The sequence below is a fragment of the Sebastes umbrosus genome, chromosome 15 (genome assembly GCF_015220745.1).
Source record: "Sebastes umbrosus isolate fSebUmb1 chromosome 15, fSebUmb1.pri, whole genome shotgun sequence".
Lineage (NCBI taxonomy): Eukaryota > Metazoa > Chordata > Actinopteri > Perciformes > Sebastidae > Sebastes > Sebastes umbrosus.
The window spans coordinates 3,248,850-3,275,719 of NC_051283.1; the positions used below are offsets into that span (position 1 = coordinate 3,248,850).

The window sequence follows — 26,870 nt, forward strand, 5'->3', positions numbered from 1 at the left end:
GTGCAATCTGCTGGAGGTTCTGACGCTTCATGTAACGTGTTTAATGCCCTGGAGGAAATGAATTCAGGAGCGAAAACAAGCGGAAAGCGTCTTTACGACATTTTTCGTGCTCACCGCCGCACACGTAGTCTGCGTAACTTTAGCGAGTTTCCAACAGACCGTGTGAGGTTGTCGGTGAACGTAGGTGTAGCAGTGTGTGTACAGTTTATTTGTCGGTGAATAAATGCTACGAAACTACAACTCCTCCGCTCAAGCGAGCCAGAGACCGGAGCCGACTTCCTGTATCCTGCAACTCCGGTTCCGCCTCTTAAGGTGGGCTGTTAAGGTGGACCAGCTTTTCTCCTTAAAGTGACGAGCCGCTCCTCTGAGCCGCTCAGCTTTTGAGTTAATTATTAACATTTCTTTTAACCGTTTGAACCGACAGCGTTAATTGGTTAAAATGCTTAATGTCGGTTAACGGTTAAACGGTTAAAAATGGACATCCCTAATTTGATGTTTAATTTTTACATTTATGTAGTCAGTCTAATATTCGGGTACAGTAGAGTAGATGTCTCCTACGTGTGATTACTGGAATCGAGTTTATTACATGACTACTCCTTCACTGAAAAATGTGAGATTATCAACATAACCCCTACTGCTCTAGCGGAACTGCATCATCACTCTGCTACTAGGCAGCTTCCAGTTGTGAATGTGTATAACAGTGCGAGTGTGAACAGGTCACTCCTGTTATCACGTCTCTGATCTTATACCACTCTGCTTTCACAGGCTACGTCCAGGCGTCCAAACGGGACAAAAAGTTCGCGACCTGCCCTCCCAACTTCTCCTACGCGTCGCTGTGCGAGTGTCTCCGCCGAGCGTTCATCTACCGACAGCCGTCGCCGGTGGAAACCGTCCTCTTCAACAGGAAGGAGGGCCGTCAGGTAGGTCAGGTTGCCAGGCAACAGGTGGCCAGCTTGGACTCGGATAAGCCAATCCTGGGCTTCAGAGCAACCAATGAGAGACTGTACATCCTGACCTCCAGTAACCTCTTTGTTCTAAAGGTCAATAATAATTAGATTTGGGACTCTTTTCATCAGAACGCGACCATTCCAAACTAAAGATCTGTTGTCTGCTACAACTGAAAAAAACCATCCTCGTGTTTCACCTCCCACAAGTCTTCTGTCTATAAGATCACAAAGTAAGGCAACATGTTCTAAAAGACAAATCATAGTAATAAACGTTCACGAGAACATTAAAAGGATTAAATCATTATTTCTTTGAATGCTTTAATTCAACAATTGCCATGTGAATCACATTTGATTGTACCCAGTGTTCCCTGAATATAAATTGCATATATGTGGTGTCCTATTAATGCTCACTGCATTATTACAGACATTTGTAACGCCATGAATTCCAATTCATAAATACAATTGTACACGTTTCTCTTGATGAATGACTGATTGACTGAATGCTGGCTGTGTTGTAGTATCTTATCAGATGGTCGGTGGGGAGGAGGACGCTGAGGAAATCCCTCTGCTTGGCTCATTTTTACAATCATTACTGTGGAAATATGAAAGAAGTGAACATTCATTTCCATAAATTTCCATAAACATGTTTCACACGTCACACTGGCTCCTGTTGCTTTAGCCTCAATCTTGGACGGATCGGATGGACTTGAAGCCCAAAATCTCAAGAGGCCTTAAAATGCAATCATGTCTGATACCTTGATTTTGTTTTGGGGTGGAGGTGGAGGTTGTAAAGCAACACTTCTCATACATGTTTGGAGTAATACTGATGCATTTTTTCCTCTGAGATATTAAAGCTGGGGAGACCGTTTATTGTTGGTGTTACTGGGCAAAAAATTCCATAATAACTTTTCAGCATGTTGTTATTCAAGTGGTACCCTGGGGTAGGCAACTTTCTGGAAAAGTAAAAAAAAAAAAAAAGCCAGAATTTGGAAATACAGCCGTTTCTTTGATTGCAACACAAGAAAAAAGGCGAGAGAGACACAAGCAGAGGGGAGATACAGGGATGAAGGTTTTCGCAGGATTAAATCCAACAAAGGCAAAGAGGCTTAAACGCGACGTCGCCTTCGACTCTGGCAAGAAACAGATCCATATCTGTGTGTTTTCATGTTCGGCCGGGGGCAACGATAAACTGAAAGCCAGACAGCCTGTGTTTGCTGTCTGGGAAAACATGCAGATCTTCAGAAATTATAGGAGAACTGCTCTGACCAATTTATTGATCGAGCTTGAAATTGCCAGTGTTGTGTGAACTGGAACAACCGGGGAACAGTGCATCAGAGTGAGATCTAGTCAAAGGCAGTTGGGCTTTTACAATTCAACAGTCTTCATCATCAGGACGGGCAATTTTCTGAAGACTATCTGCAATTTGTGTCCTCAGCTCCCCCGAGTGCTGCCGGTTTCCGATGCGATTTGTTTTCCTCAGCTAAGCCACACTGTAGGCCGTGGCTAATCGCCCCTTTTCTCTTTTCTCTTTTCTCTGTCATTGTTTTGCTCAGGAGAATCCTGTTTACTCTCAGTTTTTATTTAATTATTGGAGTGCGATTGAATTAGACTCCACCACTTGTTTTTATTAGCTGTACCAGCATCCCTAGAGTACTTGAAGGCAGCCTGTCAGAGACGCTAATGTCTCCGAGGACGGCCTCTGTCTTTACTCAGATAGAGAGAGAGAAGAAAAAAAAAACACTTTATCAAGCCATCTGACCACAGAGAATTGAGTAATGGAAGATAGTTACCGCTCGCCACCTGCATTTCCCAAACCTCCACACTGCTGCGATCGGGCAAACACCGCATGCCTTTTAAAAAGTGGGCTGTTTGAGGACTTTATTAAAAGAGCATTTTCAAGATTGACAGCCGTGCTTTTTGTTTTTAGATTGAATCCGTTCCTCTGAGTGAGTTTCGTTGGCTGCAGGGTCAGGAAACTTGATCTGGCTCCAAATTAAAATGTGTGTTTCCTGAGACGACAAAGACGACGATGTGCAGCTGCCTCCTGTTTCACCACCAGTGTTATTTTCAATAACGCCATGTAACACAGGTACACATTCACTTATTCAGATTACATATCCTGCTCATTTTCAGGTTCATACTTGTGTCTTTCTACTAGAACATGTTTACATGATTTAATGTTCAAAAAACATGTTATTTTTCTCATCCTGTCTGTCTGAATATACCTGTGTTCACCCTCTGTCTGAAACGCTCCATTTTAACCCCCTGTCTCTTTAAAAAAAAGCCCAGTCTGCTCTGATTGGCTTGCATTAAAAATATGGTGCACCTTTGAAAAGGTTCTCAAGCTGTGGGCGGTATATTGTGATGAGGCTGCATGTGACATAGGAAGGAGAGTCAGATCTGAATGGCTTTTTGAATCACATGTTTTCTGATCTAGACAGCCCACAAAAAAACTGACTGGGTTGTTTTATTTCCCAGTTTGTGGGTTGGCAGGTACTCCAGATACCCAGATGGATGGATGTGCACAAGCACTGACAAAGTGAGGTTTTCATAATATGTCCCCTTTAACTATAATGCGTGAATCATAATCAAATACGGAAGTTAAAATAAGGATTATGCAATTTAGACTCAGGCAAACAAATGAGTCACATGGTATTCAATAAAATAAAAAAAAATGCAGCTTTAATGAAGATGATTACATTTAATTCATTTAGAGCCCGACTGATGGAGATTTATGCCCATTTATTGCTCTAAAACATATTGCAAAATGTAACATATAATAGGAACAATGTCATCAAGAAGTTTGCCGAGCTGATTCCAGTGTATCTGTATTCTAGATTCTGCAGTACAGACAGTGTTTATCTATACGTGTATACAGTATATGTATGTAAACGTGTATATATAAGTATGTATATGTGTAAATATATATATGTATATATATATATATCATCATATATATATATACACATTTACATACATATACTGTATACACGTATAGATACACGTATAGATACACACTGTGTATATATATCTATATAGATATATAGATATCTATATAGATATAAATCTATATAGATATCTATATAGATAGATATAGATCTATATAAATATAGATCTATATCTATATAGATATATATATACCATCATCCAGAAGAAGACAAATGTCGTGTACATAGTCAGAGCAGGCTCAGGTCCAGGGAATGGCTCGTGTGCCACAGGCCCGTCCACACCTGGTTCTTGGCTTCATTATTTTTTTAATTGCTGTATTATATATATTATCTGTAACCGCTTATCCTATTCAGGGTTTCGGGGGGGCTGGAGCCGATCCCAGCTGACATTGGGCGAAGGCGGGGTACAACCTGGACAGGTGTCCAGACTATCACAGGGCTAACACATAGAGTCAGACAACCATTCACACCTACTGGACATTTAGAGTCAATATGACAATATAACAATGAACCTGCATGTCTTTGGTCTGTGGGAGGAAACCGGAGAACCTGTTACAGTCAGTGGTTCCACTGACTGTCAGAAGTGGGATTCAAACCCACGCCTCCAGGGGAGACTGTGACCTGAACACAGCACCTTAGACCACCCGGCCATCCTAGTAGCTTTACTACTACTACAGTTACAGTTTTGTGCATTTTGGTAAGAACAAATCAAAGAAACGTGACAGTGTCTACAAGAGAGCTCTACAGGGAACCTTGAGTACTTCTTACTGGACATTATTAGGCTCAAGTGACCACAGGCGAGCACACATGAACCTGGCACAGCTAGCTAATGCTGCGTTCACAGACAAGAAAAGCAGTTAACACGTTACAAAATCAATCTAAAGTGTTCACTGCCTTGGCCTTGGGAGTGTGCACAACTAACAAGGAGAGCTGATTCTCCAACAATACACAGGCTTCTGTCTTTCACATGGGAATCCTTGAATTGCAGCTGTGTTTGAAAGGTGCTGTGTCGCTAAATAAAACTGCCTTGCCTTAAGTTCTTAGACCACTTCAGACTCTTTAGAAAGAAAATGTTCAGGTGTTTTTAATTTCATTATTTTCTTTGGATGACCAACATGTAACTCCAGAAAAAACAAACTATATTTGAACCAACTTATAAAATCCGTTGAGCCAACTAGGCTGTGGGGTGTAAATGAGAACCAATCAGTGTTTGTCCCCTGACTTATACATGAAACAAAGAATTTACTATTATACATAACTTAGAAGTTTCAACAAAAAACGTCCAACATCATTTATATGTATTTATTTAAGAGGAGATTATTTGTGTTGCTGAAGGTGTTTCGATGGGCCTTGTAGACCCAGATCAGCTACAGGTGCTCAGCCCAACCTCTCTAAGAAGACGAGGAAAAACTCCCCAAGAACAACCTAATGGACACGGGAAGAAACCCTCTCCTTGAACAGCTGTGCGTGTGAGTGTGTGCTTTAGTAATTACATCTTTGTGAGGACCAATTTCAGTTATACAGCAGAAAATTTAAGTCACTTCACTTTCCAAGTGTAAAGTCAAGTCTTAAAGGGACTGTTTGTAAGAATCAGAAACTGCTTGTTAACAGCGACACCTGTAGCCGTTAAGTCAACTAAAGTCAGCGTCCTGTTGCTCGCGCTTGTGCTCGCTCTACATAGACATGAACGAGCATCGCTCAAAACAGTGAGGAGACACACGTCAGCTAAAAGCACAAAATCACTCTATATTTCAGCTGTTTGGCAGTAATGTTAGCTGACCAGACGAAGGTCTCTCCATGAATCACTGCTGATCCTAGTGTTGGCTTTTCCTGCCTCAGCCTCCCGACCGCGGCCGGAGGGAACAGGGGAGACACCGGAGTTTTGGTCGGAGACGATAACGTTTCTCTCTGCGAAGCCCCGTCACTTCACAAGACACGGGAAACCTCTGTTGGTCTGGAGGAGCTGCAAACGTCCACTGTACATTCACTAGACATTCTCAGAGCTAAACTAACTCTTCTGCAGCGTGGAGTGTGCGCCCATGTGGTTGAGGGGGGGATGCCACCCCCCCAGTTAACCTGCCAGAAGCAGCTCTCACTGAGCTGTGAGTTGATGAATCCATGACGCTGTCCGTGGTGCTGAAGACGCAGACGGATTTGCAATAGGGACTTGTTCTCTGCAGTCCCGCCCTTCGTCGTCCGGGGGGCATTGAAAAAACAATTGGTTTGTGATTAAAGCTCAGCTCCTCATGATGAAACTGCTTTTCTCTGCAGGTGTAATTGGCACTTTTTTTTTTAAAATGATTAAACGATTAAAGTAAACAAACCCACATATTTTCTCCGGCAGGGGAAGCATGTAGATAAATCATTATTGAGTTGATTGCACATTCTTTAGTAATGAATAGAGATCCTCCCCGATGGGATCGGTAGATGGAGGGAAGATAATTACATGTTATGGATGTCATACCTGCACGGTCGTCTCTCAGCAAGCAGGAAATGTTACGACACCCTGGAAAGTGGCAGATTAGACAGGCTTTAAGATAACCTTATTGTCACCGAGAGATTTACTTTGCCAATGTTTTCATGTTTTCTAATTATATATTGTTTACAGTAATTACAGATGATTTATAGTCTCCTGTCAACATATGCAAGGTGTGTAATAGGTCACTGTCGTTTTTTTTGATTTTGAGAAATACAATTATTTGCGTTCTTGCCGAGAGTTAGATGAGATGATTGACATCCTCGTGTCGGTAGAGTAAATATAAAGCTGCAGCCACTTCGCTTAGCTTAGCTTAGCTTATGGTAGAAAGTAGCACAAAGACTGAAAAAACACAACGTGTCACTTTGTTTTTGTTCGTATCAAACAAACCACATAAAACGTGCATAAGAAAGTTAAGGTTTAGAGGTGAAAACTTTATTTTCCTCATCCTGTCTGTCTGAATATACCTGTATTCACCCTCTGTCCGTAGTGCTCCATTTTAGTGCATTTCAACGGAATTGCGTTGCTAAGCAACAGTTTGGGTCCATGTTTACTTCCTGTCAGCTGATGTTTTTACATACACTGCAACAGGAAATGAACTGGGACACATTTAGAATATTTACATTTTAAAACTGTGTAATGGTCTAAATATTGTATATTTGTGACCTCACAAATAGACAGAAATCCTAACGGCTTATTTCAAACGCACAATTTCTGAAAACGAGTTGTGTGTATTTCTCTGTATATTGAGCATTTTGATACTTTCACAGTATTTATAAAGCACTTAAACCTGCTTTATAATATAAAAGATATTAAAATCTTACTTTTTACAATATTGGACCTTTAACACATTAATGCAACTTGCATTAAGGTTGTAGCGGGCTCAGCAAGAAAAACTGGAATGGCTATTTTCAAAGGGGTTGATTTGAGCATATTTTTTATGCTAAATGCAGTACATGTAAAGACAATATCTGTTATTGTTTTGTGTTGTTAATTGATTTCTAATAATAAATATAAACATACATTTGTATAAAGCAGCACATTGGCCCACTCCGATGTTGATAAGAGTATTAAATACTCAAAACTCCCTTTAAGGTACATTTTGAACAGATAAAAAATGTACGATTAATTTGCAGTTAATCTAATTAACTATAGACAATCATGCGATTAATCTCGATTAAATATTTTAATTGATTGACAGCCCTAAAAAAAAAAAAAAAAAGCTTCTGAAGAAGTTTATCATCCATTTGTCAATTTGTCTATAGCGGCCCCTGCCACATTACACATAGTCTTTTGATCCATTGTTAAAGGGGACATATCATGAAAAACTCCCTTTATCAGTGCTTGTGCTCATACATCTGGGTATCTGGAGTTCCTACCAATCCACAAACTGTGAAATAAGACAACCCAGTCAGTTTTTCGTGGGCTGTCTAGATCAGAAAACATGTGATTCAACAAGCCATTCAGATTTGGCTCCCCTTCTTATGTCACATGCAGCATCATTAGAATAAACCGCCCACAGCTTGACAACTACCTTTGCAGAGGTGCACCATATTTTTCTCACAAGCCAATCAGAGCAGACTGGGCTTTTTCTTAAAGAGACAGGCGCTAAAACTGAGCTTTTCAGACAGAGGGTGAATACAGGTATATTCAGACAGACAGTAATATTATTAAGTATGTCCCCTTTAATATAAAAATATTGATTAGAGCAGCTTTAAAGGATAAGGCTGATGATATTCTATATTTTTCTTATTGTCAACAAATCTCTGATCTGAAAAGACCAAAACCTACCAGGTATTAGTCTGTCTTAAAACTTAATCCCCTAAAAAAAAAGATGGGAACTGTAGTTTTTAGAAAAATAAATAGGTCCCCAGGTTTGCAAGGGACTATTTTCATCTGTGGATTACAACACATTTAGGGCAGTGTTGTGTATGTATGGCAACAGGAGGATGAATGTATGACGGACTCAAAATGAACTCCAGTGCCTGCATTCATCATAATGAAGGAACATGTCACACAGTGTGGCTCATTGTGATGTTATATAACAGTATAAATCCCTCTGAGACCCACAATAGACCTGTTTTAGTCTTTCTTAGGGCGTACAGGGGGTCTTTAAGGGGAGATAGCAGGTCAACAGTAGACGTCACATAGAAGTGGTGTACATAATCTGAAAGCTGGAAACCTGAAGATTAGTTTGAGATGCAGCTCATTGTGGTGTTGTTGTTCTAGTCATAAATCAAAAATAAACATTAAAATAAATGGTGAGAGTGTTTAGAACATTATGATAGAAGTATATGATGGTCATCCCCATGCTCTATTATGTCTCATAAGTAGTTGCAGCAATTTTTAGGTTGATACCATTTGTTCCACAGATTTGGTGCTAAATTTAGCCATTTTTTAACCACTTGAGAATTGATAAAAAATTATCAATAATCCCTCCAAAATACCACATGAAGACACCAAGACCTTGAGGAACACCATAGAAAAAGCCATGCTGTGATTTGGTGTCAAAATCTTTTGACATTTGGAGATTTTTGCAAGAATTGCATTTTTCGGCGATTGGATGGCGAGCACTTCTGTTCCCTGGAAACTGCTCAGATACCCCCTTATCGTCAATCCACATAGGAAAGCCGTCCATCCTCTGAATGCTCTAGGTCTGTAGTTTGTGACATTAAAGTTTCATGAGGCTGTGATTATCCCAGAGGTCACCGCAGGTCATTTTATACAGTGAAGTCAAGTTTAAAAAAACTCACTTTAATGAAATGTCTCCTATGGGGACTAACATCATCAGACATGAATACAGTTGGGCTCATTGGATCCACAAGAGTCTCAGCTTTACAGTGATACACAATTTATGTAATTCAAGACTGTTTAGTGACCCCAGTATGCAGAAATATTCAAATACACCATTTTTTAGGCATGTCTGTAAAGGAAGACTTGTTGGTATCCATAGAAACCATTTTCATTCACATATCTTGAGGTCAAGGGACCCCTTTGAAAATGTCCATGCCAGTTTTTCCTCCCCGACAGGCTAGTATCACAAGGTGCCAATGGGTTTCTGAGGTTTTTCTAGTTTCATATGATACCAGTATCTTCACTCTAGCTCTAAAATTGAACCTGCTAGAGCCTCTGAAAGACAGTCAAGTCAGTCGGGATCACTGGACACAGACAATACTTTAAATAAATGAATTGTCGTTTTTGGTCTTTTCACGGGATTTGATGGCATATTAAAAATACAGAATATTACCAGTCCTATCCTTGAAATATACGGCCACATAACTCCTGGGTTGAGGGTTTTACAGCAGCTGGTTTCATCACTGCAGCTGGATGAAATGAAAAACTGTACTTTAGGAAAAGTGACTCCTCTTCCAACAGCCACTCGCGTTTTCTTCCACGTGTAATTATTCATAAAAGCTGCGGCTGCTCTCTGGTTGCAGGAGAGCTGTAATTACACCACCCCTCGTCTTTGTTGCTGTCCCTGTCCAGGGTGTCATAACGAGCATTACAACCCCCCCCCACCCACCCTCTTTATTATGCTGAAACACTTTTATTTCAGAGTTAATGAGCCAGAAAGTTTCTTATCTGTACCTTCTCTGCATCATCTCTCTGCTCATCCTCCCTCGTTTTCTCTTTCATTCAACTTTACTCTCTCTTCATCACTTCCTCCTTTGCACTTTTTTTCTGTTTTGACACTTGATTAAGATAAATTGAGACTACTTCATATTATAGCGAGGATGTACTGTTATTTAGCAGTAATGGGATTCATCTGCATCCCGCAGACTGTCTGCTAATTATAGCCTGTCATAAATGAACATAATTTTAAGTGGTAATCTACTTTTTTTTTTTTTTTTTTAATTTTGTGCTTGTAGTTAATGGATAATTGCTGTGGTGTTTCTGCTCTGCAATTGCCAGAAATCACCTGTCAATCAAACAGTGTTGGTGGCACAGCTGTGTCTTTTATAATGTTTTTTTTGTGTTGATGAAGTTTGAGTTTCTTTAAGTAGTGCTCTTAACCAAAATATTTGGTAATAGTACCACTTATTAAAGTGGCAGTAGTCAGTATATTTTGGCATCATTGGGCAAAAATTCCATAATAACCTTTCAGCATATTGTAATTCAAGTGTTCTGAGAGAAAACTAGACTTCTGCACCTCCTCATGGCTCTGTTTTCAGGCTTTAGAACATCTAGCCCGTGACGGGAGACTTTGACCAATCACAGGTTATTTCAGAGAGAGAGAGAGTGTTCCTATTGGCTGGGCTCTAGCTGGTGGGCAGTGCTTGGTATTTCCTCAACTGATCTCAACATGGCTGCTGTGTCACAAACTTTCTAATTTTACAGCTAAACAGTACACTACAAGATGTTTCTGAGAACATTTTAAGAGAAAAATAGACATTACAGTAACAGAATATTGATTCATATTTGATCAGCGCTGCCTAGTTTGACCGTTTGATCGGAGTTTGTGAGTGATTGACAGCTGCTCAGAGACAGCAAGGCTCCAGCTCGGATCTGATTGGTTGTTTTCCTCCGGTGTGGGAAATCTTGCAGATGCCGTTAGGAACACCGGAGGACACAGAGGAACATGATTTTTTTCAGGTTACCTGTCTCATGAACTACTGTCAGGGTATAGTGACCGTTTTATAAAAATAACTTTTTCTGATCACATTTGCTCCACTCCTTCCTACTGCTGCTTTAATGTTTAGTTTAAAGGTCCCATATTGTAAAAAGTGAGATTTTCATGTCTTTCATATTATAAAGCGGGTTTAAGTGCTTTATAAATACTGTTAAACTATCAAAATGCTCAATATACGGAGAAATACACACAGCCCGTATTCAGAAATTGTGTGTTTGAAACAAGCCGTCAGGATTTCTGTCCATTTGTGATGTCACAAATATACAATATTTAGAACATTACACAGTTTTAAACGTAAATATTCGAAATGTGTCCCAGTTTATGTCCTGTTGCAGAGTATGTAAATAACATCAGCTGACAGGAAGTAAACATGGACCCAAGCTGTTGCCTGGCAACGCAATTCTGTTGCAATTCTGTTGCAATTCCACTGAAATGCACTAAAACGGAGCGTTTTAGACAGAGGGTAAATACAGGTATATTCAGGCAGACAGTATGAGGAAAATAAAGCTTTTTTTAACATTTAAGCATGTAAACATGTTCTAGAAGAAACACAAAATACAAGTATGAACCTGAAAATGAGCATGATATGGGAGCTTTAAGCTGAATTGGGTTTAGTTAACCTAAAGGAAACCCATCAGGGAGCTGGCTAAAGGTTTCTGTCTCTCCGTCTTCTTTCTGAGGTGTTTTATAGCCATTGTCAACCTCTGACTCTGGAGCCAACAGCAGACCAACATGTGCATACAGGTAAGGGGGGAAGGGGGGGGGGGGGTGCTTGCCTCACAGCATTATTTACACTCCAGAGAAATTGTATGAAGCCTTTTGAGATTCCACTCACGCACTTTAGTTCCTGGCGATGGCAGTAAATTAGCAGTTAACTGGAACTGCTCCCAGGCGGAGTTTATATTAGATGAGACTCGGTTGATATGGTAACAGAAATTACATGTATTGGTGAGAAGCGCAATGTTTATGTCTTCACTTATTCTCTTATGGTAAATGTAAGGAAGGGGGTCCATTTGAATGCAAATGAGTGTTGTTGTTGTGTTTAATTTAAAGTGATGGATTTGATGGGAGCTGTGGTTTGACACATTTACATACTAAACGTCATTAAATTTCCATTCTGTCAAAGGAGCTGTCTGTCAACAAAACAATACATGAATATGATTTGTTGATCTTTGTGGAATAAATCTAAAAATAATCACATCTTTAATCAAGTCATACACAGTGTTCACAGTGTAAGGATGTAAATACAGTAGATTAGGGCTGTCAAAGTTAAAGTGATAATAACGCGTTAATGCAAATTCACTTTAACGGCACTAATTTCTTTAAGTCATTAATGCAATCGATCTTTCGGAGGATGTAGAGGGTTCGTATGAAACTAGAAAACCTCAGCAATCCATCGGTACGGATCATGTCAAACTAGTTTGTCACGCAGGAGGTTCTATGATTAATTTTGCCCGTTGGGCAAGTGAGTTGCTAGATTTACATGCCCGACGTGGCATTTTACATGCCCCGGGTAATCGGGCAATCCTTATTGTTGAGCCCTATGTTCACCAGCTAGTCGCTAACTTTGTCTTTGTCTGCTGTTTAGTGCTGGGTAGGTAGTGTACTGTGGGATTATCAGAGCTTTATTTGCTGAAAACAGCTGCCTGCTGATGGAAAGAAGGCTGATGAGAGCTTCGGGAGTGAACAAAAACGGTAAAGTTGCGGGCCGGAAAATCCTACAATGAGCAGCGTTTTTTTGTGCGATTAATTCGCACATCAATATTTTTTTTGAACCGTTGATTTTGTTCACACAGAATGCGAATATCACACATTGAAAAAGCAGCGTACTTTTTTTTTCAGAACGAGTCGTTTTTCATTTCAACCAATCACGTTGTGCGGAACAGGTTGAGTTGCGGCTATATTTATGAAACAACAACATGGACGCTGCATAGTTTGAACCAGGACGGCAAACTTTATTACTTCAAACTTGACAAATGCAGCCTAGACCAAATCCACTCCTTACATCCTTACCTTTCACAATAAAAGCCCTAGACATATAATATTCACAGGCAAGTATTTCGCATTATTGTGTTGCTTTAAAGTTCTTTAAAGTGAGACTATGTAACTTTTGCACAGCGGTCAGTCACTGTGGTTACAAGTGACTCAGTAATGTCAGTTAAATAAATATATTTAGAGAAAGTTAGTTAACATTAATCAACATACTTGTCATAGAGATTGCGAAATGCTGTAGCAGCAGACGGTTGATTTGAGCACGGGTGTGATTTATTGCTTATGAATTGAACTTTTGATTTGAAAGAGGAAGAATGTGTTAATTCTTCATTTGCGTAGTCTCACTTTAATATGCATTGTTATTTTTTTGGGTCTTGTCAGCAGCCAGGAGTTTTTTTTATCCACTGAATGTCCAAGAAAGACATTGAATTTCACGAATTTTGGAGTTGTCCTTTTAAATCTTCTCCCTCCTGTCCTGTGACTAATGCCCAGTCCTGCTCACTGTGGGTGGTTAGTGGTTGGAGGAACAGTTGATTGAAATAGATGTCTAAAACATCTTGGAAGTCATCAGTTTAATTTCTAATGAAAAAGAGAGGTTGACAGCCCTAAATGTGCTTTTCTGTACTCCAAAGAGCGAAAGGAAATTAAAAGAAAAGGCGTAAAAATCATCTACTCTAATTCCAGAAACAACTTTATTTAGAACATAAAGATAAAATGTACAAATTAGCAATTTCTAGATAACCATCAAACATACTGACTGGATCACATTATTCTAAAAAAAAAGCAGGATCAAGGCAGCAGCTTCCAAATTGTACATCACAAAATAATATTTATGTTTTAATGGGCAATAACAAAAGCAAGAAGTGGCATAAAAATATACAGATAACTTCTCTTGGCAAACAGAAGAGTTACCATACATAACAATCACTTTAAATACACAGGGAACATTCACGAGTGCGTGAATCTACTGATACTCAAGGCATTTTACAGCATTGGTACAATCATTAAACAGAAGCTTTAGCTGTTATAACACATTTTCCACACACAGTAATGAATGAAACCACTGATCCAGAGCGAGAGCTTCGTCTTGCTCTGCTGTGTCTGCTGCTGCTGCTGCCCAATTACATTCCCCCGCCGTGTGGCAGACTGCGCTCAGAAATTCATAAACAGCCACTGATCTGGCAGAAAAACGCCGCCGCACAACATCAGCGTGTTGAAACATCAGCGTGTCCATCCAGCCACGTTCACCGGCTCACTGACGCCGTTCACAACTCGACGAGCAGAAAGCGATGGTTTGTTGAATCCACAGTTCACATATGATACTATACACGGACCAAAGACATTCACTTCACTTTGCTTTAACTTGAACACTGATGGAACTTGTAGTGCTGCAGCTGAAATATATATCAACATGTTCTTTATGTTACACTAAATCTCTGTAACACTATATACCGTCTGTTATGGTGTAAAGCGCCGAAGTTTACAACCACTGCTGCTGCTCAAACAAAAAAATTAAAGGGGACATATCGTGCTCATTTTCAGGTTCATACTCGTATTTTTGGTTTCTACTAGAACATGTTTACATGCTTTAATGTTCAAAAAACACATTATTTGTCTCATACTGTCCGTCTGAATAGACCTGTATTCACGCTCTGATTGGCTTGTTCTCAAGCTGTGGGCGGTATATTCTAATGAGGCTGCATGTGACATAGGAAGGGGAGTCAAATTTGAATGGCTTGTTGAATCACATGTTTTCTGATCTAGACAGCTCACAAAAAACAACTGACTGGTTTGTCTTATTTCACAGTTTGTGGGTTGGTAGGAACTCCAGATACTCAGATGTATGTGCACAAGCACTGACAAAGTGAGTTTTTCATGATATGTCCACGTTAAAACTTTTTTGATATCTATGAATGAATCATAGACTAATAATTCAATAGGAAAGGAGGTACCATTGTCTAATAAGGCTTATTTTATAAAGGGTTTATAAGTTGTAGCTAAGGCTGTATGAAAATGTCTTCACAGTTTGTTAACATAATAACTGTGTGACTATTGACTATTAGAAAAATCAGCAAGTCATTGATAAAGGGTCGTGACTTTTTTACTTTAGAAATGAAGCCGTTAACAGCAGTGAAAGCACCTCGCTGCAGTGATGTCACAGTGTACTGTGTCAGTACACTGTGACATCATCGGTGAGTGTGATTACAGGTGAACCTTTCAACCAGAGGCCAGTGAAGTTTGTCTTTAAAGGTTTATTTCACTAAATTAATAATTGAAGTTGTAAATATTAATAAATTGTTAATAGAAGGATTTTGTTGTAGATTCTCTGTCGCCCTTTTCCTGTTAGAAAGTGGCCGAACTATTTAACGGAGGGTCGTCATGTTCACTTGATTATTTGTTTGGAAGGATGGGTTATTTTTGCTCTAGCCGGTTAGTAGTGACTCGTTGCCATTGCTAGGAACAGTTAACTTAATGTTTGTCTTATTTATCAAAAAGTTATAGTATGTTTAAGACCTAGTAACGTCCATCTCATCTACACCTGCAGTGCCTTTCTTGTTTTGGAGAGATTCTGTCGTTTGGCACAGGAAAATGATGTCCCCATTCTTAATCCCACCTACAAGGTTGCTTTTCCCGGCTGATATCAATAAAATAAAATTACGAACCATGACGAAAGATTACATACACCCATCACTTCCTGTGAATCTCTTGCGCGTAGAGATATGTAACTCGGCCATTAACAATGAAAAACGCTATATAGGAATGATTAATTACTGAATTCAGATACATAAAACGGTTTGATTATATGAAAGTCTTAAGTTACATAAAAAGTCAAATCAAGTTATGCTGGAGAACCAAAGTTACACCTGGCAACCCAGAGATTGTTCTTACTAATTTTTAAAGATTATTATGTTTTTTTGCCTATAAATAAAGCCATTAGTGACAAAGTATAAACTAGGGCTGTCAAAGTTAACGTCATTATAACGCGTTAACGCAAATTTGTTTTAACGCCGCTGATTTCTTTAACACATTAACGCAACTTGCAAACTTTAGGTTCTAGTGGGCTCAGTTTTAAAGCTACAGTGAAGATACTGGTATCATATGAAACTAGAAAAATATAAGGAATCCCTTGGTACCATGGTAACCATGTCATACTAGCTTGTCGGGAAGGAGGCTAAATAGCTTAGCATCCAAACTTACGCTAAATTTTGGTGAGGAAAAACTGGCATGGCCATTGTCAAAGGGGTCCCTTTACCTCTGACCTCCACATATGTGAATGTAAATGGGTTCTATGGGTACCCACGAGTCTCCCCTTTACAGACATGCCCACTTTATGATAATCACATGCAGTTTGGGGAAAGTCATAGTCAAGTCAGCACACTGACACACTGACAGCTGTTGTTGCCTGTTGGGCTGCAGTTTGCCATGTTATGATTTCAGCATATTTTTTATGCTAAATGCAGTACCTGTGAGGGTTTCTGGACAATATCTGTCATTGTTTTGTGTTGTTAATTGATTTCCAATAATAAATATATGCATACATTTGCATAAAACAACCATATTTGCCCACTCCCATGTTGATAAGAGTATTAAATACTTGAGAAATCTCCCTTTAAGGTACATTTTGAACATTTAAAAAATTTGAAATTAATTTGCGAATAATCACAATTAGCTATGGATAATCACGAGATTAATCACGATTTATTATTTGAATCGATTGACAGCCCTAGTTATGAACTATTCTGTAAAGCATTATAATATGTTGTTGACTATATATAAAGTTATTAGTGACAACTCATAAACCCATTATAAAGTATGCCTTATAAGAGACAGGATGATGCTGTGGGAGCTGTAACAACATAATTAACTTCATTATGGCACTTTTTGAATTTAAGTAACAAAGTGCTTTGTGTACATTTGCTCTGTCAACACTTTGCAGAGGAAAAAAACTCAACAAACCATCCAGAGATTTTTCTAAAGACTGAACCACGGCCTCTGGAACAGACTCGACACAGTCCGTCTCGGTTTTCACATAGTGCCTCGAGGCCGTGTGCGCATCCTTCACAATAAAAATAGAGCCTGTTATGTCCGCGAAGGTTCAGTCGTGACTCACCCATTAATGGGCTGCTTGCCCTGAAAGCATCAGGGGGGGGCAGGATAGCATACGGTTATTAAAGCTGCACAGGGTGAGGGGTTTTATTTTGGTGTGAAAATACTCTTTTTCTCAGCCTAAATCCCAAAGTCTGTGTGAAGCTGAGGAAAACGAGCCATCCTGAATATCACTGAATCAGAACATAATGAATGATTTCCCCTCTCCTGAGCCGGACTTGTTGACGTTATTCTGTTTGCTTCCACCATCTCTTTGGTGTCCTTTGGTATTAAAGCATCACTGACCAGCTGTTTTGGTTGACTGTGTTGAGGGCAGTTTGCAGGATTTCTGGGTATTGGCAGTATATGTCTATGCTGGTGTGCCACGCTGCCCTGTGCAGCTTTAAGGATCCCAGATGAGTCTGTACCGGTCTGGATTGTGTGCACAACACCATATATCTGAAGTGGGAATGGTGTTTTTGTTCACATCATGTTTTGTTGACTCATACACAGTATATTGCGTGGGTAGGTCCAAGATAAGATAACAGCTATGCAATAAGAGAATGCTTATCAGTCGATGTTTGTTGCTTTACAATGTCCGGGATCATTCGGGGCTTTATGGATCAAAGACTGTCATCACGCATCAATGGCTGTAATCTGTGTTTACATCTCAAGCCAAAGCGGCCTGGCTTTAGAAAGGTCAGCAGCCACTCAGGAAACAATATTCCCTCTTAACAGACTTCATTAAGCAACATTTTCAAACTCGACTGACCCCTTAGAATCAACCGTCTGGCCTCAGACAAACTCTCAGGCGTCGCTGAAATCCACCTTCGTGTACGCACAAGGGTCCAGGAACATCGTCTTCTGGTCGGACAGCAGCTCATCCGTGACGGTGAGCTCCTCCAGCTCGGTCGTGAAGTGGTCGGTGCTCTCCACCATCGATGTGTCCTTGACTGCGCTGTACGTGAGGGCCACGCTGTAGGCGGCGGGTTTATCCGAGCCTTTCCTCCCGCAGCGGCAGATCTTGCGGAAAGCGGCACGGAACTTCTGAGACATGGCGTTGTAGATGACCGGGTTGATGGCGCTGTTGAGGTAGATGCAGATCCGGCAGAAGAGCAGGAACCAGCTGTCCAGGTAGGCCGGGTCCAGGAAGGAGTTTACCACCACCAGAGTGCGGTACGGCATCCAGAGCGTGGCGAACAGGATCACCACCACAGCCAGCATCTTAGTCACCTGTAGCGGGGAAACACGGAGAAATATGATAACTGCTGCTGCAATGAAACTCCCAGAGGAGTCTGTGGTGGCCAAATCAATACTGTTGAGCTCTTAACAAGTAAATACAAATACAAGCAAGCTTTTAAAGGTCCTATATCATGCTCATTTTCAGGTTCATGCTTGTATTTTGGGTTTCTACTAGAACATGTTTACATGCTTTCATGTTCAAAAAACACATTATTTTTCTCATACCGTCTGTCTGAATATACCTGTATTTACCCTCTGTCTGAAACGCTCCGTTTTAGTGCATTTCAACGGAATTGCAACGGAATTGCGTTGCTAGGAAACAGTTTGGGTCCATGTTTACTTCCTGTCAGCTGATGTCATTCACATACACTGCAACAGGAAATAAACTGGGACACATTTAGAATGTTTATGTTTAAAACTGTGAAATGGTCTAAATATTGTAGATTTGTGACATCACAAATAGACAGAAATCCTAACGTTTGTATTATACGCAAAGTTACTGAATACGGGCTGTGTGTATTTCTCCATGGATTGAGTGTTTTGATACTTTCACAGGATTTATATATCACTTAAAACTGCTTTATAATATAAAAAGCATAAAAATCTCACTTTTAACGATATGGGACCTTCAAAGATTTTCTGACACATTCAGTTCTTTCTCTTTGTGATTTTGAGTTCACAGACATCTATAAATAGCCAATTAATTTTTTTGACGATGAGGAAGTTCTGGCCATTTGTAATCTCAGTTGTTAAAGGAGCAGTTCACCCAAACTACAAGGAAACTGCAAATGTAACAACTGCTTAGCTACTATCCCATTGTATATATTATATACATACATTATATATATATTATATTGTTAAAATATATATATTGTTCAAGGTGCTAAATATGGGATTGGGAGCATTTCTATTGCCTCTCAACATGGCGACGGCGAGCCAGTGTCTCCCAGCTAACTGTGCTAACAACGCTAACAGTGCAAACAATGGCAAAAGTGCTGACAGAGCTAACAGTGTTTACCTAGAGGTGGTGGGGGACCGGAGGGTGGATGCTATGCTTTTGCTACAATATCAGCTGTAACCGCTGTATGAGAGCAGTGCAGAGTGGCGTCCATGAGCTAGCCAGTGGCGCACGCTCACACGCACTAAAAGCACTATGTCGACAAAGCACGGAGAAGCTCGGATTACAACACACACACACAGAGGGAGAAAGACTTCATTCTCTGCTCAGGTAGACACTAGACCTTTATCTTTACATTGCAAATAGCTGTTTGCTGATATATTAATGCTCTGGATATCAAATTTAGCACATTTAAGATATTTATTTTTTTAAGCAGAAATGCCAAAGATTTAATGGTTGCGGCTTCTCAAATGGGAATATTTGCTCTTTTTTTTCCTAGCTACTATGAAGCGCACACACTCACTGTCCCTTTTATGTTTAAAAGGCATGGCTGCTCGCTTGGCTTGCAGATGTGAGCAGCTTGTCAGACTGGACAGATGTTGGCTTAAAGGTCCCATATTGTAAAAAGAGTGAGATTTTCAGGTCTTTTACATTATAAAGCAGGTTCAAGTGCTTTATAAATACTGTTAAATTATCAAAACACTCAATATACGGAGAAATACACACAGCCCGTATTCAGAAATTGTGCGTTTGAAACAAGCCGTTAGGATTTCTGTCCATTTGTGATGTCACAAATATACAATATTTAAACCATTACTCGGTTTTAAACATAAACATTCTATATATGTCCCAGTTTATTTCCTGTTGCAGTGGATGTAAATAACATCAGCTGACAGGCAGTAAACATGGACCCAAACTGTTGCCTAGCAATGCAATTCCGTTGCAATTCCATTGAAATGCACTAAAACGGAACATTTAAGACAGAGGGTAAATACAGGCATATTCAGGCAGACAGTATTAGGAAAATAATGTGTTTTTTGAAAACGTGTTCTAGTAGAAACACAAAATATAAGTATAAACCTGAAAATGAGCATGATATGGGCCTTTTAAATTAGATACCATATAACGTATCGTCTTGTCACCTGATCGATTAAAGACTTGACATTGGACAACACTGGGCAATACATATTACCCAGCAATCATCATTGCATATCTGTATATGACAAAAATAGTAAATAAAATAAGAAATGATTTAATTTCAATTTATTCAATTGAATAGTTCTTTTTATGGTTTATGTAGAATAAGCATATTTTGCTATAGATTGATATAGATTTTTTTTTTTTTTAAAACATGATAGCATAACAAATGGCACCACTACTTGCTTCATGTGAGTTCTTCCAAGGGTACTGTTGCATTTTCAAGGAAGTTAATTAAATCAATAACACATTGTTGGAGGGCCTGTTAGCCCCAGTGCATCCACACTGCCTGCACTGGTTTACACTGGTCTGCATGTATCAGCCTGTACTGTCTATTTCACGCTCCTGACTTTGACATCTTATGGACCCAAAGGTTAATCAATAAATCGAGAACATAATCGGCAGACTAATCAATAAAAGAAGCTGCAGCACTAATTTATTTATTTATTTGCTTATTTGTTCATTATTTTTTGTAATCTCGGTGATTCAATGCCACTTGTTTATTGCAGATTGCAGATTTTTTTCTTTATGATTTTCTTCTATGTTGTGGCATTTTTTGTTGAATTGTTCTGCCTTTACTGATCTTTTTCTCAAGACTATTTATTTAGTTAGTTAGTTTGTAAATTAGTTAAGTTTTTTTTTTTTATCATTTAGAGAGGTGGAATAAGTATTCAGATTATGCATTTAAATTGATGTAATTTCCACACTGTAAAAAATACTCCATTACAAGTAAAAATCCTAAATCGAAACTGTTTAGTAAAAATACACAAGTATAATCAGCAAAATGTACTTAAAGTATCAAAAGTAAAAATAATCTATGCAGACATTTTTTTATACTTTTATACCATATTAATGCAATATTAGTGATGCATTCATGTGTGAGCAGTATTTTACTGTTGTAGTTGGAGCAGTATTTTATGTACATTTATTTTGTAATAATCTTCATTTTTTTTGACTGATTTTTTTAATATGTTTTGCTTAAAATCTTAATTGTCGAGAAACTAGACTATATAACTCCTAAATACTCAAATAATGTTCCAGTACCACATATATGTACTTAAGTGCAGTACTTGAGTCAATGTAGTTAGATGCACATCATCAGCAGATGATTTTAAGATAAGTAACCGTGCCGTGTCGTGCCGTGCCATCCTCTCCCGGCTCACACTGACCCGCACACACCCACCTGTCTGCGGGAGGTCGCGGTGGAGCTGGAGTGTCGGGAGTTCTTGCAGCTGGTCTTCTTGTTGTTGGTGTTGTTGTTGTGTCCGTTCTTCTTCTTGTCTTTGGTGTCTGAGGGCAGCGGGTTGAGGAAGAGGATCCGGCCGATGAGTCCGTACAGGACGGCGGAGAGCAACAGCGGCAGCACGAAGAACACCCCGAAGTCAAAGAAGTAGATGGGCAGATAAAACCTCCTGGGCACTCTGTAGCCGCACGCCATGATGGTGACGTTGTCGTACACCTGCTCCTGGAGGTCCGACAGGTAGAACCACATGACGCAGTACAGACAGGTGAAAGCCCAGACGACCAGGATGATCTTCTTGGCTCTGGACAGCGTGCACAGGAACTGAGCTTTGATCGGATGGCAGATGGCAATGTACCTCTCGATGGTAAAGGCTGTGATTGAGCACGAGGACGCGTTGATGCCCAGGTACTGGAAGTAGGTGATGCAGAGACAGCCGTAGTGGCCGAACACCCAGGAGCCGAAGATGCTGTCCGTGATGGACGGTAAACCCGCCGCAGTCAGCACCATCAGGTCCGCCACCGCCAGACTCACCAGGTAGCAGTTAGTGGGAGTCCTCATGTGTTTGGTAGTGAGCACCACCAGGATCACCATCACGTTACCGACGATTCCTAAAGCGCAAATCACCAAAAGCAGCAAACTACTTATCACTTTGTACTGGATGCTGTAGTCCGTCCAAAAGCCCAACGTGTGGTTCAGCTCCGGAGCTGCTGTTGTAAAGTTTTCCATCTTGATGTTTTCAGCTCAAATATCACAGAAAAACGAGACTTTTCAGCGGGTTTTGTTTTGTGTCCTTCTGTCCTTTACGCACCAAACCGCTTTTACGCGCGACGGAAGAGAGATCAGTCAGCTCTGCAGGTCCGGGGGAAAGTGGATATATCGTTCTCAGAAAAAAGCTCAAAGTGTCACCCAGTCGTGTGAACGTCAAACCATCATAATGTGACAGAGAGCTGCTCGGACTCTGCTGTTATCTCCTCGCTCGTGTTGTGCGTAAAAAGCGACGCGTTCAGCTCGTTGTGCTCGTCAGAAACTAACTGCGTCTGAGTGTCCAGGTGGGCAGATGGCGGGTTGGTTTTGAGCCTCGCTCTTGGCAGGAGCTGTCATTACGCATGCGAGGGGATTAGCCCATCATCATATTTTAGACACCAGACCCCCCCCCCCCCCCATCAACACAGCTGCTCCAATGCCAACATGTTACAACAGATTTGTGAGTTTCTGTTATAGTCTGATATGATTAGTATATTGATGGAGGTCGTCTTTGGACTGTTGATCTGCATCTTCAAAGCAATTTTAACTTGAGAATCAGTACTCAGATTTGTGCGTTTTTAGAGGTCAGTTTAACCTCTCATGAGCAGCTCAGCTCAACAGGCTGCCACTTTAATATAGTATAAGCAGCATTATGGAATGAACTGCAGTCTCTGAGAGATGGAGCTGATTAATAGTTGCGTACCTTTAGGTGAAGCTACACACTTTCTCATTTAGAATCTAACTTAAAAGGATGCTTTTTTGGGGGGAAGATGGTGGAGTAGCCTGTACACACTCTTTTGCAGGATTTCATTTGTCATTACATAATCCTAAATAATTAAGTAAAATATATATTTTTAATTGTTCTACAGCATATTTCCAAGTAACAGTTTTATGGATGAATTCTTGGCATCAATCTAGGAAGAAAACGCTGACGTGTCTTTAAGCAAAATGTCCACATCATCACTAGAAATAACTTTTTTTTTCTTCTTCCCAGTTGTAATTATGATCATGGAGTTTTTTGACCAGACACAAAATAGAAAGTGTTTGTATTTCATTATTCTTTTAAATGTTTATAGTTTCATTAAAGGTGCAGTGTGTAGGATCTGGAGTGGTGGGAGCGGTGAGGTTGCAGATTGCAACCAACTGAAACTTCTCCCGTGTACTAAGCGTGTAGGAGAACTACAGTGGCCAACAAGAAAATGTGAATGACCCTATCTAGAGCCAGTGTTTGGTTTGTCCGTTCTGGGCTACTGTAGAAACATGGCGGTCGGCTCTGTGAAGAGGACCCGCTCCCTGTGTAGATAAAGTATAAACGACTCATTCTTAGGTAACGAATACACAACGATTCTCAGTTTCAGGTGATTATACACTAAAAAAAACAGACTGATTAATATTATATTCCATTTCTGCCTATAGATCCCCTAAAATTCTACACACTTTTCCTTTAAAGTTGAACTTCCTATATGAAGATAATACTATATTCTGCTGGAAAAATATGGAACCCGTGTTATCCAAAGTAATCGAGTCAAATGTAGTCCAATTAAAACATATGGAGCCTAAAAAAACTGGGATCAGCCTATAAAATAACCATGACCTCAGTGTTAGCTCTAGCCCTGATTAAGATAACAAAGAGGGTATAGATTCCACGAAGAAAGACTCATGAACAGTGGAGAGTTATGTGTGAATTGTCCATTTGTTTTTGCATTTGATTGTTTCACACTTTCAGTCGTATATACTACACCTTCTGTCCACTTTTCACCATCAGATCCGACACACGTCATACACGTCTTTATGATAACTCTTACTTTGCAGCACCTTTATGCACTTGGTAAGAAGTCGGCAGAAATAACTGCTGCAGCTCCTCCAGACCAACAGAGGTTTCCCGTGTCTTGTGAAGTGACGGAGCTCCACAGCGAGAAACGTTATTGTCTCCCCTGTTCCCTCCGGCCGCGGTCGGGAGGCTGAAGCAGGAAAAGCCAACACTAGGATCAGCATTGATTCATCGAGAGACCTTCGTCTGGTCAGCTAACATTACTGCCAAGCAGCTGAGATATAGAGTGATATTGTGGTTTTAGCTGACGTGTGTCGCCTCACACAGTCCCTTTAACACTACTAAAGAAAATTGTCCTGATACATAATGCACTAAAAGCAACATTGAGCTGCTAAAATGTGAGCCGTACTGACATTAATTAAAGTATTAATTAGAGTTTGAGCTGCATGTATCAGCACTGCCTGCTATGCTGCTGCACCAACTTGTTTCACTGGAGTAGGAAGCTGCTTCAGTGTAATATTTTTTTTCTGTGAGGCCTTGAAGCTGAAAAATAAACCAGCACTCTTATAGTGCCGCCAACATGAAAAGCACAAAAAGACAGATCTGCAGTGACCTGTATTAGCTGCCGTGCTGTCCAACAACATGGGAATCTGCAGTTGCCTGTTCTCTGCACAACAGTGTGGAGGTGGGAAACTCTCCTCCACACCAACTGTGCTCATTCTCCAAGAACTGAGCTGAGAGTGCTGACGATCACGCCAACACACACACACACACACACACATGCTCACACTTTATTCACACGATTGTGCTGCGAGCACTGAAGCTGCTAGCCGTCCATCCCGAGCAACAGGTGGACCGGGACGATGGGGAATTACATAATAACGACGCCCCCCCACTTTCTCCCATGATTCCCATTATCTCTCAGCTATGAAGAAAGAGTCCGTTTTAGCTCAGTTTCCTCTGTGTGCATATTTGTTCGTGGGCTTTTTCCATCCTGGGTGAAGTTATATATACAAATCTGCTGTGATTAATTAGGCTGATTTGTTTATTAGCAGCAGAATTTTACGTTTTTTTTTCCTAACTTGATTCTAATTAAGAGTCTACTGTCCTCACTTTAGAGCAGAAAGGTTAATATTAATGTGGATTTAAGAAGCCGTTTTCATGACAACTTGTAAAAATGGCACAAATGAAGCCTTTAACCATCTGCCAGCCTTTTATCACTTGGTTATGTATAAATATACAGAGTGAAAAGCTTCCATCATGTCCTCAGAACAGGCTTTCTGCAAATACTGTTCACATATTTATGATAAAAAATCTGTACCCATTGTTATTGTTTTACATATACAGTTCGACAGTGCCATCGTATACAGTTCCTGTTCAAACATCTCTGCTTGATTACATTATTCAAATGGTAGCAGCAGTGGCAAAGAGAGAAAAAACAGCTGAAGAGAATAAGTGGAAGAGTTTTACTGCCACCCAAAGGACACACCTGACCAGCACCTAAACTGAGACACTTCTATTACTTTATTCACTTAATCCTACATTTATATTTCTGACGTTCATTCCATAAATCCAAAAAAACATTTCCCCTTATTTAGGCAAAGAGCAGTATAGAGAAGAGAGGGATGATGAAAGACCTGCATCCCCATTCAGATCAATAATAAATCAATAACAAGTCCAGATGTAATGGGATTTCATTATGAAGAGAGCAGCTCCATAAACACATGGTGTCATTTTAGAGATGATGTGTTTGCTCTTAAAATAACATTAGGAAGAGCTAATTACTAGATCTCAACCTTTATAATGTTGTTAGCATACAGACTATAGCTCTGCTAAACTGGAGGAACCCACAACCTCCCAGTGCCATGTCAGGGTTAAGAGACGTCGTACGGCACTTAAAACGGGAGGAACTCGTGTTCTATTTGTTTTTAATCCTCTGCCAGTTATTTATTTGACTTTTTGCTCTTTCAAACACAAACATATTATTTGCCTTGAACTTATCTTTAAAACTGAAAACCAATAAACACGATAAAAAAAAAACATTAGGACATGCAGACAAATAACAAGATTTGAAAAGTAATTAGTAAAAATAAAACTCACTATATTTCAGTTTGTATTAAAGGGACTGTTTGTAAGAACCAGAAATTGCTTGTTAACAGCGACATCTGTGGCCGTTAAGTCAACGAAAGTCAGCGTCCTGTTGCTCGTGCTCGCGCTTGTGCTCGCTCTATATAGACATGAACGAGCATCGCTCAAAACAGTGAGGCGACACACGTCAGCTAAAACCTCAATATCACTCTATATTTCAGCTGCTTGGCAGTAATGTTAGCTGACCAGACGAAGGTCTCTCCATGAATCACTGCTGATCCTAGTGTTGGCTTTTCCTGCTTCAGCCTCCCGACCGCGGCCGGAGGGAACAGAGGAGACACCGGAGTTTTGGTCGGAGACGATAACGTTTCTCTCTGCGGAGCCCCGTCACTTCACAAGACACATGAGAGTGGAGCGAAAGAGCGAGAACGAGCACGGTGTGTGAGTGAAGGAAGGCAGAGGAGCAGAGTACAGCAGAGACTCTGGTGCTTCCGTGTAGTTTGTGTTTGGAGTCTTGTCTGAACAGCGTAGCCACACACGAGCGAGCATGGGACACCGACCTGACCCGCAATGATTTATACATGTAAGAAGTTACAAACAGTCCCTTT

The 26,870-nt window shown here is 40.2% G+C and overlaps 2 protein-coding genes across 2 annotated transcripts in view; one reads left to right on the forward strand and one right to left on the reverse strand.

The window, feature by feature from the left end:
- Positions 1 to 1,605, forward strand: part of nudcd1 (NudC domain containing 1) — a 70,181-nt gene extending 68,576 nt beyond the window's left edge. The window contains exon 10 of the mRNA XM_037795036.1: positions 766 to 1,605. Within this exon, the coding sequence (XP_037650964.1) occupies positions 766 to 1,055 (290 nt within the window). The 3' untranslated portion in view covers positions 1,056 to 1,605. The remainder of the gene's footprint in view (positions 1 to 765) is intronic.
- Positions 1,606 to 16,554: 14,949 nt separating this feature from the next.
- trhrb (thyrotropin-releasing hormone receptor b) lies at positions 16,555 to 22,752 on the reverse strand. Its single transcript, XM_037793887.1, has 2 exons — positions 21,600 to 22,752; positions 16,555 to 18,312 (listed from the first exon to the last, which is right to left on the reverse strand). Exons 1-2 carry the CDS (start codon positions 22,383 to 22,385, stop codon positions 17,887 to 17,889), a joined length of 1,212 nt encoding a protein of 403 aa, XP_037649815.1. The 5' UTR covers positions 22,386 to 22,752; the 3' UTR covers positions 16,555 to 17,886.
- Positions 22,753 to 26,870: the final 4,118 nt, after the last annotated feature.